Consider the following 16,650-nt stretch of genomic DNA (forward strand, 5'->3'; position numbering starts at 1 on the left):
CTTAACAGTAGCTAGTCCAGGCCACCAGTACCTAGCAGATACCGAAAAGAAGAAGAAAATTTCTCACAATCTCTGTGGTTTGCTGGAAACTTTCTTTTTATTTTTTTGCACTTTCAGCAGCTTAGACTCCATCCGATTTTCCAGCCAGAAACAGAAAGGCTGAAAATTTCCAGCAATGTTTTAAGGATGGAGGGAATACGAGGGGAGACAGATTTTTGCAAAGACGATCAGGCAATATGGCTCTTGGTTCTTCGACCCAGGCTGGAAAGAACTACAGCCAAGAGCAAAATCAATCCTGCTCTCTCTCCTTTTCCCATCTCTCCCTCCCTCCTCTCCCTGAAAGCATCAGGCTGTACCATCACAGTGAGAGGGAGTAAGAACAGACAAAGAGGATTAAAGAGTCTAAAAGCGCTCTCTCTCTCTCTCTAAATGCATCTATCTTTATATATATATAAAATGTATGTCTGTATGTGCATGCCTACTAAAGCTGCTTAAATCACTCCCTGCTTAAAGGAGATGCACAAAATATTCTGTAGCTCCATTTATTAATATTCCTGTTTTGTTACCACAACCATTTTATACTGAGGACATGTTAGGCATCTAAACAGAACAACTCAGAGGCTGTTTCTGAATATGTATTGCAAACCTTTCATGCCAAAAGGCAACATCTCTGCCCACGATAATAGACTATCATGAATGCTGGCCTGCATTGGGCTATTTTTGTCCCAGTCCTCCTACAATTCTCTACCTTGATCAGGGACCGTGACTGAGGTACGCGGTTTGAGGATGGCATGACCCCATGCTGTGACTGGTCCATGAGGTCAAGCATCATACCGTCTGCAATGTGAGCTTGTCTGGCACATGTGAGATTATCAGACGAGCCCTTGGCTACCAACCAGCTGCTCCCTGAGAGCAGACAAATTAAAGAATTTGGAAATAAATAAGGTCGATAGGAATGAAGAAAGACAGAAAAAAGGAGGCGAGTTCCAGCAGTCTGCATCAATCCCAGCGCAGCGCTCCTGCCAGCCAAATGGGGACAGGCTGGTGATTTATGGACGATACCGAAGCCAGAACTGCTAATGAGGGAGGGAACAGAGCCTGACATTTAAATCCAATCACCCTGTCAGATTCCTTCAGGGTCTCTGCTATCCCTTGCTAAAACGGCCTACAGATCGATAAAAGGCAGGTTAACCAAAGAAGAGTTATAGACACAAAGCTCTACGCCACATCCAAAGCCCCTGCAGCAGCCCACCTTCTCAGCCCCTGCTTTCCCTCTGCATTTTACTGCAGTCTCTGCTGATATTATTATCCTCTAAGCTCTCAGTATTTTGCTGGAGTCTCCTCTGGCGTTTCATCTCCTGCGCACTCTGCATTTTTGTGGAGTCTCCAGTGATGCTTTCAGCCTTGTGCTCTCTGCATTTTGCTGAGACTCCCCTTGTATTTTCAGTCCCCACTTTCTCTATATTTTGCTGGCATGGCCTGCACCTGTGCTCGCTGCAATTTGCAGATATTTTCGAAGAATATGCATTCGTTTGAGACAACACGGGAAATGTCAACGACATTTTCCATGTCACTGCACCTCATTTTCAAATGAAGACGACAGGGAAAACCCAGGACATTTTGTGGGTTTTGTGGGTAGTTTTCTGAAATATTGCACACTCTGTAAATGACGGAAAATAACAAAACACAAAAATTATCAAGCTGCACACCCTTAATATTTTCTACTCATATGCTCTCCAGAATCTCTTCTATTCTGACTTAGAAGACACTTAGGGCTCCTTTTACTAAGCTTTAACGAACGGAATAGCGCGTGCTACATTGCCGCGCATGCTAGACCTTAATGCCAGCATTGAGCTGGCGTTAGTTCTAGCCGCGTAGCGCGCGGTAATTTCCTGCGTGCGCTAAAAACGCTAGCGCACCTTAGTAAAAGGAGCCCTTACTGACAATATACAGACGTGAGGCATGAAATTTAACCCCATGAGGGAAAAGTTCAGCAGTCTGGTATACTTTGGATCTGTCATGCCATGTAAACATTTTCCCCCATAACTAAAATGTTAGCAGTCAGCAGCTTCACTAGCCACAGTATTCCAAAATCATCATTTCATGTAATAATCTCATTAAAAAATATTTTCCACTAGGGGTAGAACTCAAGTATAATGTCAGGAAGTATTTATTAATGAAAACAGTGGCATGGTAAAGGGGGCAAGGACCACCCCGAGAGCTGTCTTCACAGAGGCATCTGCATCGGTGCCTCTCTTCCTTTACGCCCCCTCCCTTGCATCTCTTGAAATGTTCACGGTGCGAGCAGCATCTTCCATCTGCTGTTCGTGCTTACCTTGGCTCTCTTCTGATGTCATTTTCTGCTTGCGGGACCAGGACATGATGTCAGAAGGGAGCCAAGGCTTGAGCAGCAGATGGAAGATGCTTCTTGCGCAGGCAAACATCTCAAGAGGTATGGGGGGGAGGAAGGGGGAGGAGCTCAAGTGGTAAGGGATGGAGGCGAACAGCATGGTGGGGGAGAGTGGGGCACATGGCGTGGCAATCCTGGGCGCCCACTACTCCGGGCGCCAACCTCCCTCGCTATGCTACTGAATGAAAGACAGGTAGACACCTGCTATGCTCTCCTGGAATGTGTGGTGGAAACTAAAGTGTGAAGGAATGGTAGAAGCAGGACTAAGTGGTATCACAGAGCATGGGTGTAGCCAAAGGCTGACCTGTACGGCCCAATCTGCATGCACAATTTAATTGAATTAATCAATTAGCACTGATAATTGGGATCTTAACAAATTATGGATGCCAATTTTACTTGTGGATCCAAAAAGGAGGCATGGAAATTGAAGGGTCATGGGCAGATCAGGGACATTCCTGCAATTTATGCACATAGTCATAGAATTGAGGGAGGGGGATCCATGCCTAAATAGGTGCAAGGTATTACACCATGTCTCAATTGGTGTAAATGGCTGTGCCTATAATTAGGCATGGTTCCTTGCGCTAGGCACTATTCATTTACAGAATAGCGCTCAGAGTTATATTTTTTGGCACCAATTTTTTTTTAAGCACCATTTATAGAATCTAGACCTTGGCGGTGATATTCAGCCGCTATACGTAAGACTTAGCAGTTTAATTTAACAAAACCAATTAAGTCACACAACTCAATGGATTGCTTCTGGATATTGCTACTATGTGGACAGTTGGGTGTATTGCCCTCGCTCCGTCTTAACTCTTCCCTGGCATTATCTGGGCAGGGCTTTGGGGTGTGTAATGCCATTGAAAATTGACAAATGAGGGAATGCTGGTCACCCGGTCTTTCGAGGTCATTCACCATGGCCCTCATTTTTCAAGCCCTATTATATTTACTGTAAGATGTTTATCTTGTGCAAATATTTATGTCCCCATTTTACAAATCTGGGATTTGCTTGTCTCAAAGCCAGGTGAGTGCAAATTGCAAGGGAGCGTGGTCTGGATTTCTCATCTTTTATTTCCCTCTGTCATCAATATCCTCATCCATTCCTTAGTAATAAGTCCATTGGATTACTATCATTTACCATCCCCCCTCCTTTACAAAGCCACGCTAGCATTTTTAGAATTCCTATGAGCGTTCGAGCTGTTCCCGCCTCAGCTGACACTAAAAACGCTAGCGCGGATTTGTAAAGGAGGGGCTATATTATGGTATCAGAGAAAAGGATTTACATCGTCTTCAATTAGTACAAAATATGTCAATAAAATTGATTACAGGAAAAAAAGAAATTTGATCACATCACTCCATTACTGAAGTCAGCACACTGCTTCCCGATAAAACATTGTATAACATAAGATTCTACTTTTGGTTTTCAAGATACGTTCCAATCGGTCTCCGCCATTATTTGGATAATTATTTAATACCTTATTCACCATCTTGTACACTATGGGCTCCTTTTACAAAGGTGCGCTAGGGCCTTAACGCACGCAATAGCGCACATTATAAGTTCCCGAGTGCGCTAGCCACTACCGCCTCCTTTTTAGGAGACGGTGGATTTTCGGCTATAGCGCGCGGTAATTTTGTGCATGCGCTAAAAACCCTGGCGCACTTCGTAAAAGGAGCCCTATGTTGCCTCCAACAAAATCTTCTCGTACTTTCCTCTGCAAGACAAGTTAAATATGCATCCAATAGAGACCGTATTTTCTCAGTTAATGGTTCTCAACTTTGGAATGCTCTTCCGAATCATATTCGATTAAAATCTAATTTTGAGCATTTAAAAGCATTATTAAAAACTTTTTTTTGTTTATGGATGCATTTGGCTAATGCTGCACAAATCCACAGCATGCTATGCAGAGTTTTAAGCGCACAAAATCAGATTTTACTATATTATTTCATTTACTTTACTGTCAGTTTTGTATTTTTATCTTTTTATTTTTGTTTTTTTAAAGAATTAATTGTAAACCGCAAAAATGTTTTGTCAATGTGGTATATCAAATGCTTAATAAACTTGGAATTTTGGTGGACAAAGGTGTGGCAAGTTCTTAGAAGCTTGTTCTCTATTTTAGAAGAAAACTGTGGGGCTCATAATCAAAAACCAAATATGTCTAAAAAACAACCTAAATTGGTACTTGGACAATCTAAAAGACAAGTTGTCCAAGTGCTGATAATTGAAATGGGTTTTAGACGTATCTAAAAACAGCTTAGGCCTTTTCAGTGCTGCTGTAAGGGGCGTTTTAGGAAGAGTGGTGAGGGTGGGATTTGGGCGGGACGTGGGCCAATCTAGACTTAGTCGTATTGCAAGTACAGTCAAACCTCGGTTTGTGAGTGTTTTGCAAGACGAGCAAAACATTCCTGCAAATTGTGCCTTGTAAACCGAACGTTGACTCGATTTGCAAGTGCCCCCCCCCTTGTGATCTGGCATCATCCCCCCCCGCGATCCGGCATCCCCCGCCGAGCACCTAAACACCATCCCTTACCCCACATTGGCACCGGCACCAGCACCAACGCACAGCACATACCGGTGCTGGTGCCCAAAGATCCTCCCTCTTGGCTAGGCTGGGCCTTGAGTATCTGCGCATGCTCAAGGCCTTCTGGTCTCGCTCTCTCCAAGATTCTCAGAGATCTCCGAGAATCTCGGAAACAGCGAGACCAGAAGGCCTTCAGCATGTGCAGATGCTCAAGGCCCAGCCCAGCCAAGAGGGAGGATCTTCAGGCACCGGCATATCCTGTGCGTTGGTGCTGGTGCCGGTGCCAAAGCGGGGTAAGGGATGGTGTTTGGGTGGGTGTGGGATGCTGGATCGTGGGTAGGGAGGGCGCACAACACGAGGGGGGGGGCGATGGCAGTTTGGGGGTGCGATGCCGGTTCTCAGGGGGGGGGCATTTGCTGGCGGGGGGCAATGACGGTTCTTGGGGGGGTGGAGCAGCGCCGGTGGCCTCGAGGGGTACAAATCAAGCAAGTTTCCATTCATTTCTATGGGGAAACTCGCTATGATATATGAGTAAATTGGTTTACGAGTAATTTCTGGAACGAATTATGCTCATAAACCAAGGTTTCACTGTATAACCGAAAGTTTAACCAGACTGCCTAGACGGAGCTTATACGTAGTGATTTAGGCCATCTAAAAACAGGTCTAAGTGGCAAAAAGGTATCCAAAGTGACCAGATAACCACTACAGGGACAAAGTACACACCCCTACACACTTCCCCAGTGACACTGACCTCCCTTCCCCCACTGCCATAAAAATCAGAATAAAAACATACATATCTGCCTCCTGAACATCAGCAGCTGGCATAGGAAAGCCTAGTAGAGCTGCACAGAGGTGGTGGTGGTGGGGGCTAGTGAACCATAGAGAGGAGGACCCAGGCCCATAAACCACTCTAACCACTGCATTCATGGTGAAACATGTGCACCTACCAAAACTCACCAAAACCTTTTTGTCCTGCTATATAGGTGGCACCTGCAGCCATAAGGGTTATTGGGGTGGTAGACAGGTGGGTCTAGTAGGTTTTGGGGGTGTTTTGGGGGACTCACCATGACCTGCAAGGAAGTTGTGGTGATATGTTTATAAGAACATAAGAAGTTGCCTCCACTGGGTCAGACCAGAGGTCCATCGCGCCCAGCGGTCCGCTCCCGCGGCGGCCAATTAGGTCTATGACCTGTGAAGTGGTTCCTTTTTGTGAAGTTCACAGCAGTGCCCTGTAAGGTGCCCCACTACTCTGTTTCCATGTCTGGGTGGCCAGTCCATCAGTTTGCTGACCCCACCCATATCTAACAGGTCTTGTCCTAGGCGTTTTTGACGGATGATTTTTTGGAAGAGAATGAGGTATAACGATAGATGACTTAGTGGTCTGGGCAATCAAACGGCTGGTCGTACAAGTACACGATTAAAAAAAAATAAATAAATAAAAAAATTTTGAGAATGGACTTTACACACTGCCAACTTTGGCAACTAGCAACATAAGAACATAAGAAACGCCCTCACCGGATCAGACCGAGGTCCATCCTGTCCGGTGATCCGCACACGCGGTGGCCCATTTAGGTACTCCTTTTTGGAGACCCGGATTTACTGTATCCCTCAATATGATATGCAAGAAGGTGTGTATCCAACTTTCTCTTGAATCCCAGTACAGTAGTCTCCTCCACAACCTCCTCTGGGAGCGCATTCCAAGCACCCACCACTCGCTGTGTGAAACAGAATTTCCTGACGTTTGTCCTAAACCTGCTGCCACTCAGTTTCAGGCTATGACCTCTTGTCCGTGTCACCTCTGAATATTTCAGCAATGGTGCCTCCTGGTCTATTTTATCAAATCCTTTTAATATTTTAAAGGTCTCTATCAAATCCCCTCTCAGTCTTCTCTTCTCAAGGGTAAACAGTCCCAGCCTCCTGAGTCTATCTTTGTAGGTCAAATGTTCCATTCCTTTGATAAGTTTCGTGGCTCGCCTCTGCACTCTCTCCAGCAGAGTTATATCCTTTATAAGGTATGGACTTAGACGTGTTTTTTGATTATACCCCTCTAAATGTCTATGTCCTAAAGATTGACGTCCGGAATTACACCTGCTACCAAGCATGTTTACGATTTGGGCAGTAGGTAGCACTCCACTGGAAGGTTTAGGGGAGATTGCTCCCCTAATCCCTCACTTGTTTTTGTCCCCCCACAAATCTAAACTGGCAAAGGAAACCGGTCAGTGTGACAGCATCGGCTGATAACTGGTTATGTTTCTAAGATTCCAAAGATAATTGGTTGTGTGCCAGCTTACAGAACGCCAATATTATACACATTTATTTTTCTAAAAAGGATGCTTATGCTGCACACAACCAGCATGTAAACTTCCATTTCTCCAGGCTCTAAGTCATCAGATTCTGTTCTAAAATACTGGTAAAATTTGGGTCACATTGACACATATGTCTCAGTTCCTACTTCTATGATTTATCTAAAATGGCTTTGCATATTGCTATATTTGAAACATACTCCCTTACATATCCCTGAGTCAAGAAGCTTCTCAAAACCCACCTCTTTAAAGAGACTTTCAATCACCTCCTGGAATGATACCCTATCATCATTCACGCAGTTTTACGCCCATCTCTTGTTCTCCCCTACCTCTTCCTCCTCCTCTTTTATTTTATATTCTAGTACTGTAAAGTAACCACTTAGATGTCTTTTAGGCCTTATGCAGAATATCAAGTGTAATAAATAAATAAACACTTCTATGTTGCCATGTGCCTCCTCCAGGGATAGCTTTGCCATCACAGTGCACTGAACAGAGACTTGCACCCTTTTGACTGGGACTCTCAGGAGGACCGTTCCAGGCCATATAGTGATGCATGGAAGTCACAGATTCAGTGCAGTTCCTTAGCTCATCTCCTTTCTCGCTCCCCTTCAAAACATGAACATCCAGTGTTCAATTATAGAACAAAGTGAAGGAGGCCAAATGATCATGTTAGAAATTCTGTATCTTCCTTACCTTACTGGAATAGTCAATAGCCCTACATTTGAAGGATGTTAAAAACAACTTTTAAAAAAACAGTTTTCATTTTATTCTCTCCCATACAAAATGTCCGCTAAACCCAATATACCTGAACAAGGTTCTTAACCTTTCCCCAGTTTGAGAGTCAATATTGACAGGGCCAAACCAATACTGCTTTTAACTTCACTGCATGCTGGGACCTGTATTTCCTGCTAGGGGTAAAACCAGGACACATATCAGATCAAGTCATGAAGACTTGGATTTCTCTGATAACTCCGCTAAAATGCAATTAGAAATGTGAACAATGGCCATTTGACACTGCCCCTTGCCCTGGACATTCTTCTTACTATGTGCAGCTGTAGGTAGTCTCCCAGCCCTGAAGCGCTGTCCACGCGCACCAAGATGGCGTCCTTCTGGTGAGTGCTGAAACCCACCGCCAGGCGATCCGCACGAGTGCTTGGACGGTCGTTGGGGGGCCAGGTGTACGTGATTAGTGCCCCGCCCTTCCCGAAGATGTATGTGGTACCAGCTACAGGAAAAGAAAAAACAAAGGGGAAATAAGAAAAGTCAGAAGTCATAAAAATGGGAAGAAACTGACAATCTAGGAGAGAAAGCAACCATGAATATCCCAAACAGAACCCCCATTCTTCTCATATTTTTTTCCTTTTTTATTTTCCTTTAAACCTTTATGATTATTTTTCCCTTTTTATTTTACTTTAAACTTTTAAACTTGTATGATTGATTCTGTCCTATCTGTGCGCTGGCATTCCTTTCTACCCTTTGAAAATGTTAATATTGCAAGCTGCTCAGACCTGTCAGATAGGGCAGAATAGAAAATCCTTAATAATCATAAACATATAGGATGGCAGATCCTGCCTAATCATTCTCCTCCATGCAGAAGACAAATCTTGATACAGCCTTTGTCTCCTTTTCAATAATGACTTTTAACTAGTAGAACACTTTTAAAAGTGGACTTTGTGAATTATCTGTAATGCTTAGAGACACCTCTGACCTTTAGTAAATTTACAGGATAAGACACACAAGAAAGCTCATTTTACAAAGGGACTCTACAGGAGAAATGGGATGTCCAGGTTGGAACAGTCACATTTCCATCAGTATTTTATAAAAGGCTCTGCCAAACGCGGAACCTTTTGTAAAACATGTATAAGGATGTACCCGAGTGTCTGTGTGCTTGCCAACACAAATAGCTGCCGCATCCATTATGTTCAGAAGCATGGATCCTGAGGGAGGCAGATTCAAGCACATTGCCAGGAAGTAGTTTTTAATGAAAGAGGGGTGGATACCTGGGTCACCCTCCCAAAATGTATGGGAGAAATTAAAATGATAAGTGTTGGCATCTACATGTCTAAGTGCCAATTTTGCAGCATACAGATTTATTTGCTGGTACTTACACATGGGCCACATTGTACAAAGCTGCATGTACAACAGGTTTCAGTTAAGGAGCTGAGTGAGGCCCAAAAGAGCAAGTATCTTATTCTGCACGTGCCTCAGATACATGAAAAAGGCAGTGTGGAAATTTATTAAATTACATATGTATTCCCACTGTGAATTAGAAAACGCATGTATAGATTGTTTCAATCTATCCAAATCATGCCTCTTGAATTCTCTGCATTCCTCCACCTATACCTGGAAATAGCTCTATGAACTCTGAATTATGTGTTTGTAATCCACATTTAAGTGCCAGTGTTTCAAGGTGCAGATGCTTCTCGAACGACCTCTAATGGGTCTAATGAATGTGTCCTAATTATCCAAAGGGGCCTAATAAAGAAGGAGCCCAACCACCATAGGCAACATCTCCTTCCAGCACTCATAGCTTTGCCAGATGCAACCACCAATAAGACAACAGACTTCCCTTTCCTGGATTACTGCTATCTCTGAGGCCTACTGGTCTGGATGGCTCCCGTATCTTATTTATAACAGGAGTTTTATTTTGTTCTGTGTAGGTGTATTACTTGTGCCATTGTGTAGGACATTTATGAGGTTTTGCCCTTATTATCGTATTAACCAAGTCAATGTTAGCATGGAGTGCAAATGAGTGTTGATGTGTAGGTTAAAATTAGCTGTATTATACAACGGGGGCTATTCTAGAAGCATCTCCAAATGCCAATACATACAGTAGATCAGCTATGTGTGCAAATAGTGATTAACCCCCCCCCCATCTTTGTTTAAACATGGAGATCTACACCAGGTTCAGAATTAAAGAGGTGTGGTTTGGGCATGTGTATTTTAGTTTATATTGTGTTTATATTAGTTTATATTGTGTTTTTTATTCATTAGTTTTAATGCTTGTATTAGTTACTTAGAATTTTATTATGTATGATGTTATTATTATATTGTATGCAGAGTATCTATTGTGTAAACCGCTATGAACTGCTGGTTAGGCGGTATATAAAAATAAATTATTACTATTATTATTATTCCCCATTTTGTAATAGTAATACATGTGAAGGCCTAAAAATTTCCACAATGGCTTTTACACCTTCCCCAAGGTACTCATAAGTGCCAGCTAGAAAGGGCAGTCGCAGAGGCCAAATGAAGTCCCTCCCCCGACATTCTAAGTATTCATCTCTCTGAAACCCTTGACCAGTGGCTTAGCGAGGGTGAGAGGCGCCCAGGGCGGAGGTGCTCCCTCCCCCACTCTAGTCTTTGCCCCTTCCCTGATCCTCCTCTGCTACGTGCGCACCCTTCCTTCCCTTCCCCCGGTTCACCGTCGTAACAACTTCAATGTGCTTCTTATGACCCCGGCGGCTCTCCCTCCGATGTCACTTTGTATGCACAGCACCTGGGAGTGACATCAACGGGAGAGATGACACAGTGGCGAGGAACATGTCAAAATTGTTGCTTGTGGCGGTGAACAACCAGAGGCACAGGGAAGGGAAGGAGGGGCGCACGTGGGGCAAGGGGAGAAGTGTGAAGAGACGAAGGGTTGGAAAGAAGGAGGGATGCTGGCGCCTGGGACACACCGCCCCCCCTCGCCCTCTCTTCTTACTAAGCCACTGCCCTTGACAATGACAGCTTTCCCCTGACATCCACCTCAACCCTCCCCCAGGGTGAAACTATCAAACAAAGGCTTTTCAAAATTGCTGCTCCCACTGGACGTCAGTAGATACATGTATATAGAGATATACAACAAACAGACCAAATACGTTGAAGAGAAGTGCAATTTATTAATACGTCCATCATGCAATTTATTAATACATCCAACGTGCCGGAACCTGAAAAAATCTTCAAAGGAGATCAAGCAGAAAAATTAACATCCATAGAGGTAAGCCTCGAAGACATACTCAAGCAGATAGATAGATTAAAAACTGACAAATCTCCGGGCCTGGACGGAATCCACCCTAGGGTTTTGAAAGAACTAAAAGAAGAAATAGAGGAATCACTACAGCAGGTTTGCAATCTATCCCTGAAAACAGGCATGATCCCGGAGGATTGGAAGATAGCAAATGTTACACCTATCTTTAAAAAAGGATCGAGAAGTGACCCGGGGAACTACAGATCGGTAAGTCTGACATCGGTCCCGGGGAAGATGGCGGAAGCGCTGATAAAAGACAGCATCGAAGAGCATCTAGAAAGAAATAAACTGATGAAAACAAGCCAACATGGCTTCTGCAAGGGAAGATCGTGCCTAACGAACTTATTGCACTTCTTCGAAGGAATTAACAAACAAATGGATGAAGGGGCCCCCATAGACATCGTATACTTGGATTTCCAAAAAGCCTACTATGGAAATTGAAGAACCATGGGGTGGAAGGAGATGTACTTAGATGGATACAAAATTGGCTGGCGGGTAGGAAGCAAAGGGTTAGAGTGAAGGGCCACTACTCAGACTGGTGGTTCTGCAGGGGGTCGGTACTTGGACCGCTGCTTTTCAATGTGTATATTAATGACCTAGAAACAGGGACGAAGTGCGAGGTTATAAAATTCGCAGATGGGGTTAGGACTAAAGAGGACTGTGAAGATTTACAAAGGGACCTGAACAAACTGGGAGAGTGGGCGAATAAATGGCAGATGAACTTTAATGTAGAGAAATGTAAAGTCTTGCATATAGGAAACAGAAACCCGATGTACAGCTATACGATGGGAGGGTTGGTAATGGGTGAAAGTAGCCTAGAGAAGGACTTAGGGGTACTGGTGGATAAGATGATGAAGACGTCGGCACAGTGCACAGCAGCCTCAAAGAAGGCGAACAGAATGCTAGGCATTATCAAGAAAGGTATTACAACCAGAATGAAGGATGTTATCCTGCCGTTATATCGGGCGATGGTGCGCCCGCATTTGGAGTACTGCGTCCAGTATTGATTGCCGTACCTTAAGAAGGATATGGCAATACTCGAGAGGGTTCAGAAAAGAGCGACGCGATTGAAAAAAGGTATGGAAAACCTTTCATATACTGAAAGATTGGAGAAACTGGGGCTATTTTCCCTGGAGAAGGAGAAGCTTAGAGGGGACATGATAGAGACGTACAAGTTCATGAAGGGCATAGAGAAAGTGGATAGGGACAGATTTTTCAAACTCTCGAAAACTACAAGAACGAGAGGGCATTTGGAAAAATTAAGAGGTGACAGATTCAGAACCAATACTAGGAAGTTCTTCACCCAAAGGGTGGTGGACACCTGGAATGCGCTTCCAGAGGGTGTGATAGGACAAAGTACGCTATTGGGTTTCAAGAAGGGATTAGATGACTTCCTGAAGGAAAAAGGGATTGAAGGGTATAGATAGAAAATTACTATACAGGTCTTGGACCTGATGGGCCGCCGCGTGAGCAGACTGCTGGGCGCGATGGACCTCTGGTCTGACCCAGCAGAGCCATTTCTTATGTTATGTTCTTAAGAACCCAATGTGGCCATGTTTCACCTAGTCCTAAAGATCTATATCAGGGGCAAATACTATAGAGGTTTCCTTGCAGATATAACCCCTATGAGCAGGGTTACCAGATGTCTGGGAAAACCCGGACATGTCCTCTTTTTAGAGGACTGTCCGGGTGCCCAGATGGACTTTCCAAAACCCAACAATTTGGCTGGGTTTTGGAAAGCTCCGGCTGCGTCTAGAGGGCCTCTGAGCACACACGGATGATGTTACACATTCCCGTACATGCTCTGTGGTCCTCGGACATGGCACGGAGGTCAGCAATGAAAATATGAAGCTTTTGGGGGTGGGGCTAGGGCAGAACAGGGCAGGGCTAGAGGCAGGACGGGGCAGGGCAGACAACAAAAAAACCATCAAATTGTTAAATAAATACATTTCAATGCAGTTTCCTCTCAAAATATCTTTCTTGTCTCAGTCACCTCTATAGACAGAACCGTCACAGTACTAATGAGCAAGTCACAGACAGATTTTTCCATTTCCCTTTTCTGCAACAATCTCATTTACGTATCACGGGGGAGGGACAAATTCTGACAGAGAGACTGGGGATCTGGCTGACATAAAATCATATGTCTGATCCTTGTTAACACGAGTCTCTGGCAGCCCCTTTTATTCAAACATTGTTGCACCCCACTGGTGGAAGATAACCCATGCAGTCCTTCTCAGAAGCTGCTACCCAGCCTCATAATATTGTTTAAGCTTTGCTTTAAACGAGCTTCCTCTTTCCTGCCACTGTTTTCAGAGGACAGGAAGGTTGCAACCATGTCAGCTTGTCAAAACGCACAATGAGTTCATAGAAGAAGCTTTAGAGCACAAGCGCACTGGCTCTCTGTAACAGGCCATGCACAGCACGTAACAGGAATGCATCACTTAGCGTTAGACAATGAGAAATGACAAATGTCAAACTATGGCATGTTAACATTAGCCAAGGAGATCACAACTTTTCAGCGGATATGTTAATCTGCTATGGGACACAAAGCTATAGCTCAGCTGTCAGCAGTAAAGGGCCTCTTGGTCCATTTGGTCTGCCTAATTGACCCCTTGTCCACTGTGTCTCCACTTACCTTCTCCCATGCTCCTATCTTCACTCTCTGTATCGGTACCAAGCAGACTTTCAATTCTGGGATTTGTTTATTCATTAGGATTTATTTACCGACTTTTTGGAGAAGTTCACTCAAGGCAGTGTACAGGAAAAATAAATCGGACATAGGCAAAGGCTATTTGATAGCTTATTCTTGATTTTTCACTCCCTCCCTATAAAGTTGGATTGCTTCATATATTTTTTTTTCTTTTGTTTTTAAATTTAATCTTTATTAATTAATCTTATTCTTGCATAAGACAAAGATACTTACCTGTAGCAGATTTTCTCCGATAACAACATATTCTCGCATCAGGGTGACATCATTCACGGAACCCAGTACGGATACTGCTAAGTGAAATGTCTCTTTAAATCTTTAGGCAGTGCCCATACCGTACACATGCCAGTGCCTTCCTGCCCGACATCGGCTTGCAGGACTTATAACAAAGCTAAGAAGCCAACTAGGGGAGATGGGAAGATTATAAGAATACAGTATATGTTTACTGTCCTCAGAGAAAAACCTGCTACCTGAAGGCATAATATTCTTACATGTGGTGCTCCTAAACTGCCAGGATCATGTCTCTGGAGGAGGTTGAACACTGAATATACTGAAGCCTTGGAGAGTTGGAGGGAAAGTTGGCTTTAAGTAGAAACTAGATTGTGCAGATCTGCTTGCCCAAAACCAACTGTCTCTTCTGAAACTGTGGTCTAAATAGTAGTGAGAGGTAAACATGTGAATTCAAGACCAAGTAGACACAGATTTCTTCAATAGATGCAGAGAGAAAATGAGCTACTAAGGCAGCCATAGCCTGTACATTGAGAGCTGTCGCACAACCTTGTATCATCAACCCTGCCTAAGAATATGCAAAGGAAATACACTCCACTAGCCAAGTGGAGATAGGGGATTTTGGAAACAATAACTCCTATCCTATTAGGATCAAAGGTGACAAAGAGCTGGGATGACCCTCTATGTAGCTTAGTCCAGTTCAGGTAGTATGCCAGAGCATGTTTGCAGTCCCAGGTCTGAACGACTGCTTCTCCAGGATGGGAATGTGGTTTTTGATTGGTTGAGCAGGAATTCTGCGAGTACTGTACGGAGGAATTTTGGATGTGTTTGAAGGACTACTCTGTCATAATAGAATTTTGAGTAGGGAGGAACTGATACAAAGGCTTGAAGTTCACTCACACAACATGCAGATGTGAGGGCTTTGAGGAAAATGATTTTCCAAGTGAGAAGTTTGAGAGAACAAAATGTAAGTGGCTCAAAGTGAAATGTCATAAGAGCAGAGAGAACCACATTAAGATCCTAAGCCATAGAAGGAGGCTTGATAACTAGTTTTGTGTGGAATAGGCCTTTCATGAAACAGGTTACTAAAGGATGTACAAAAAGAGATTTTTAGAACAAAATTAGAGAGGTATAGAAGGTAGTCAAGGATGGGTAGAAGTAGACATGAGACAGGGTCCAGAGAATGCAATGCACACCAGGAAAAGATCGTATCCACTTGAAGTGATAATAGCGTTGATTGGAAGGTTTCTTAGATACTTCAATGACAGTGGATATTGCAGCCGAGAGGCAAAACGCATTTACCTGTTTTATGAAAGAAACCATGCTGTTCGTGCTAACATGTGGGGACTGGGATTAAGTAGAGACCCTTCGTTATGAGTTAGCAATTTTGGAAATGGTTGCAATTTCCACAGTTTCTTGATTGAAAGTTCTATGAGGAGTGGAAGCCAAACCTAGTGTGTCCAAAAGGGTGCTACATGGATCAGTGAGCTGTGCGCAGTGCTGGGGTGATTGGATCATGCCTGTCAAGGTTTTTCAGAAGGTGGCATTTTGTACTCGCTGTAGTCGATGTAGATTTTTTGAAGTGAGACCATTTGGTAGTGTGTTGCAGTAATCCATGCGAGAGAGGACAAAGGCATTGAGTAACTGCGAGAAGTCTGATTCTGAAAAGTATCTTCTGATTTTTCGAAGTTGCCAGAGCTAGTAGAATGAGGTGGATGCCACTTGAAAGATATGGTAAGAGAATGATAGACTGGAGTCAAAGGTCACTCCTAGGCTGTGTACCTTGTCTTTGGCAGTTGGGGTAGTGGATTCCCAGGAGATCGAAGGGCAAGTGAGCTTGGAGTTATCTTTCCATATCCAGAGGAGGTCAGTTTTTGTGGCGTTTAATTGGAGCTTGTTTTGAGTCATCCAGCTCTTTATTTCCGTAAGGCAGTTGTGTAGTTTGGATATTTGGGTGTCACAGTTTGAACCTAGTGGCTGGTATAATTGCATGTCATCCACAAATGAGTGGATCTTTATCTGGTATTTAATGCAATATCTATCATTGGTCTGATATAGAGGTTGAAGAATAAAGGGGATAAGAGGGCACCCTGAGGCACTCCATATTTTAACGGTTTTGGTTGTGATAGAACAGATCTTAGGAGAACATTTTGGATTCTTTGGCTTAGGAATGATGAGAACCAGTGGAGTGCAATTTCACTAACCCTGGCGATTTTTGTGCTGCATATCAGAACTTACTACTACTACTATTTATCACTTCTATAGCACAGAAGGGGGTACGCAGTGCTGTACATTTTGACATTAAATAGACAATCCCTGCTCGGAAGAGCTTACAATCTAAGCTGGACAGACAGACATGACATATAGTGTTGGGGAAGCTGAGAAGGTGAGAAGAGTTAGGATTTGAAAGCAGTCTCCAAGAAGTGGGCTTTTAACTTGGACTTGAACACTGACAGAGATGAAGACCACTGTAG

The 16,650-nt window shown here is 43.7% G+C and overlaps 1 protein-coding gene across 1 annotated transcript in view; it reads right to left on the reverse strand.

Moving 5' to 3' along the window:
* Positions 1 to 16,650, reverse strand: part of NRXN2 (neurexin 2) — a 1,565,743-nt gene that overhangs the window by 406,719 nt on the left and 1,142,374 nt on the right. Inside the window, exon 16 of the mRNA XM_033953607.1 lies at positions 8,273 to 8,454. Coding sequence (XP_033809498.1) covers positions 8,273 to 8,454 — 182 coding nt within the window. The remainder of the gene's footprint in view (positions 1 to 8,272; positions 8,455 to 16,650) is intronic.

The sequence above is a fragment of the Geotrypetes seraphini genome, chromosome 8, assembly GCF_902459505.1.
Source record: "Geotrypetes seraphini chromosome 8, aGeoSer1.1, whole genome shotgun sequence".
Taxonomy (NCBI): Eukaryota; Metazoa; Chordata; class Amphibia; order Gymnophiona; family Dermophiidae; genus Geotrypetes; species Geotrypetes seraphini.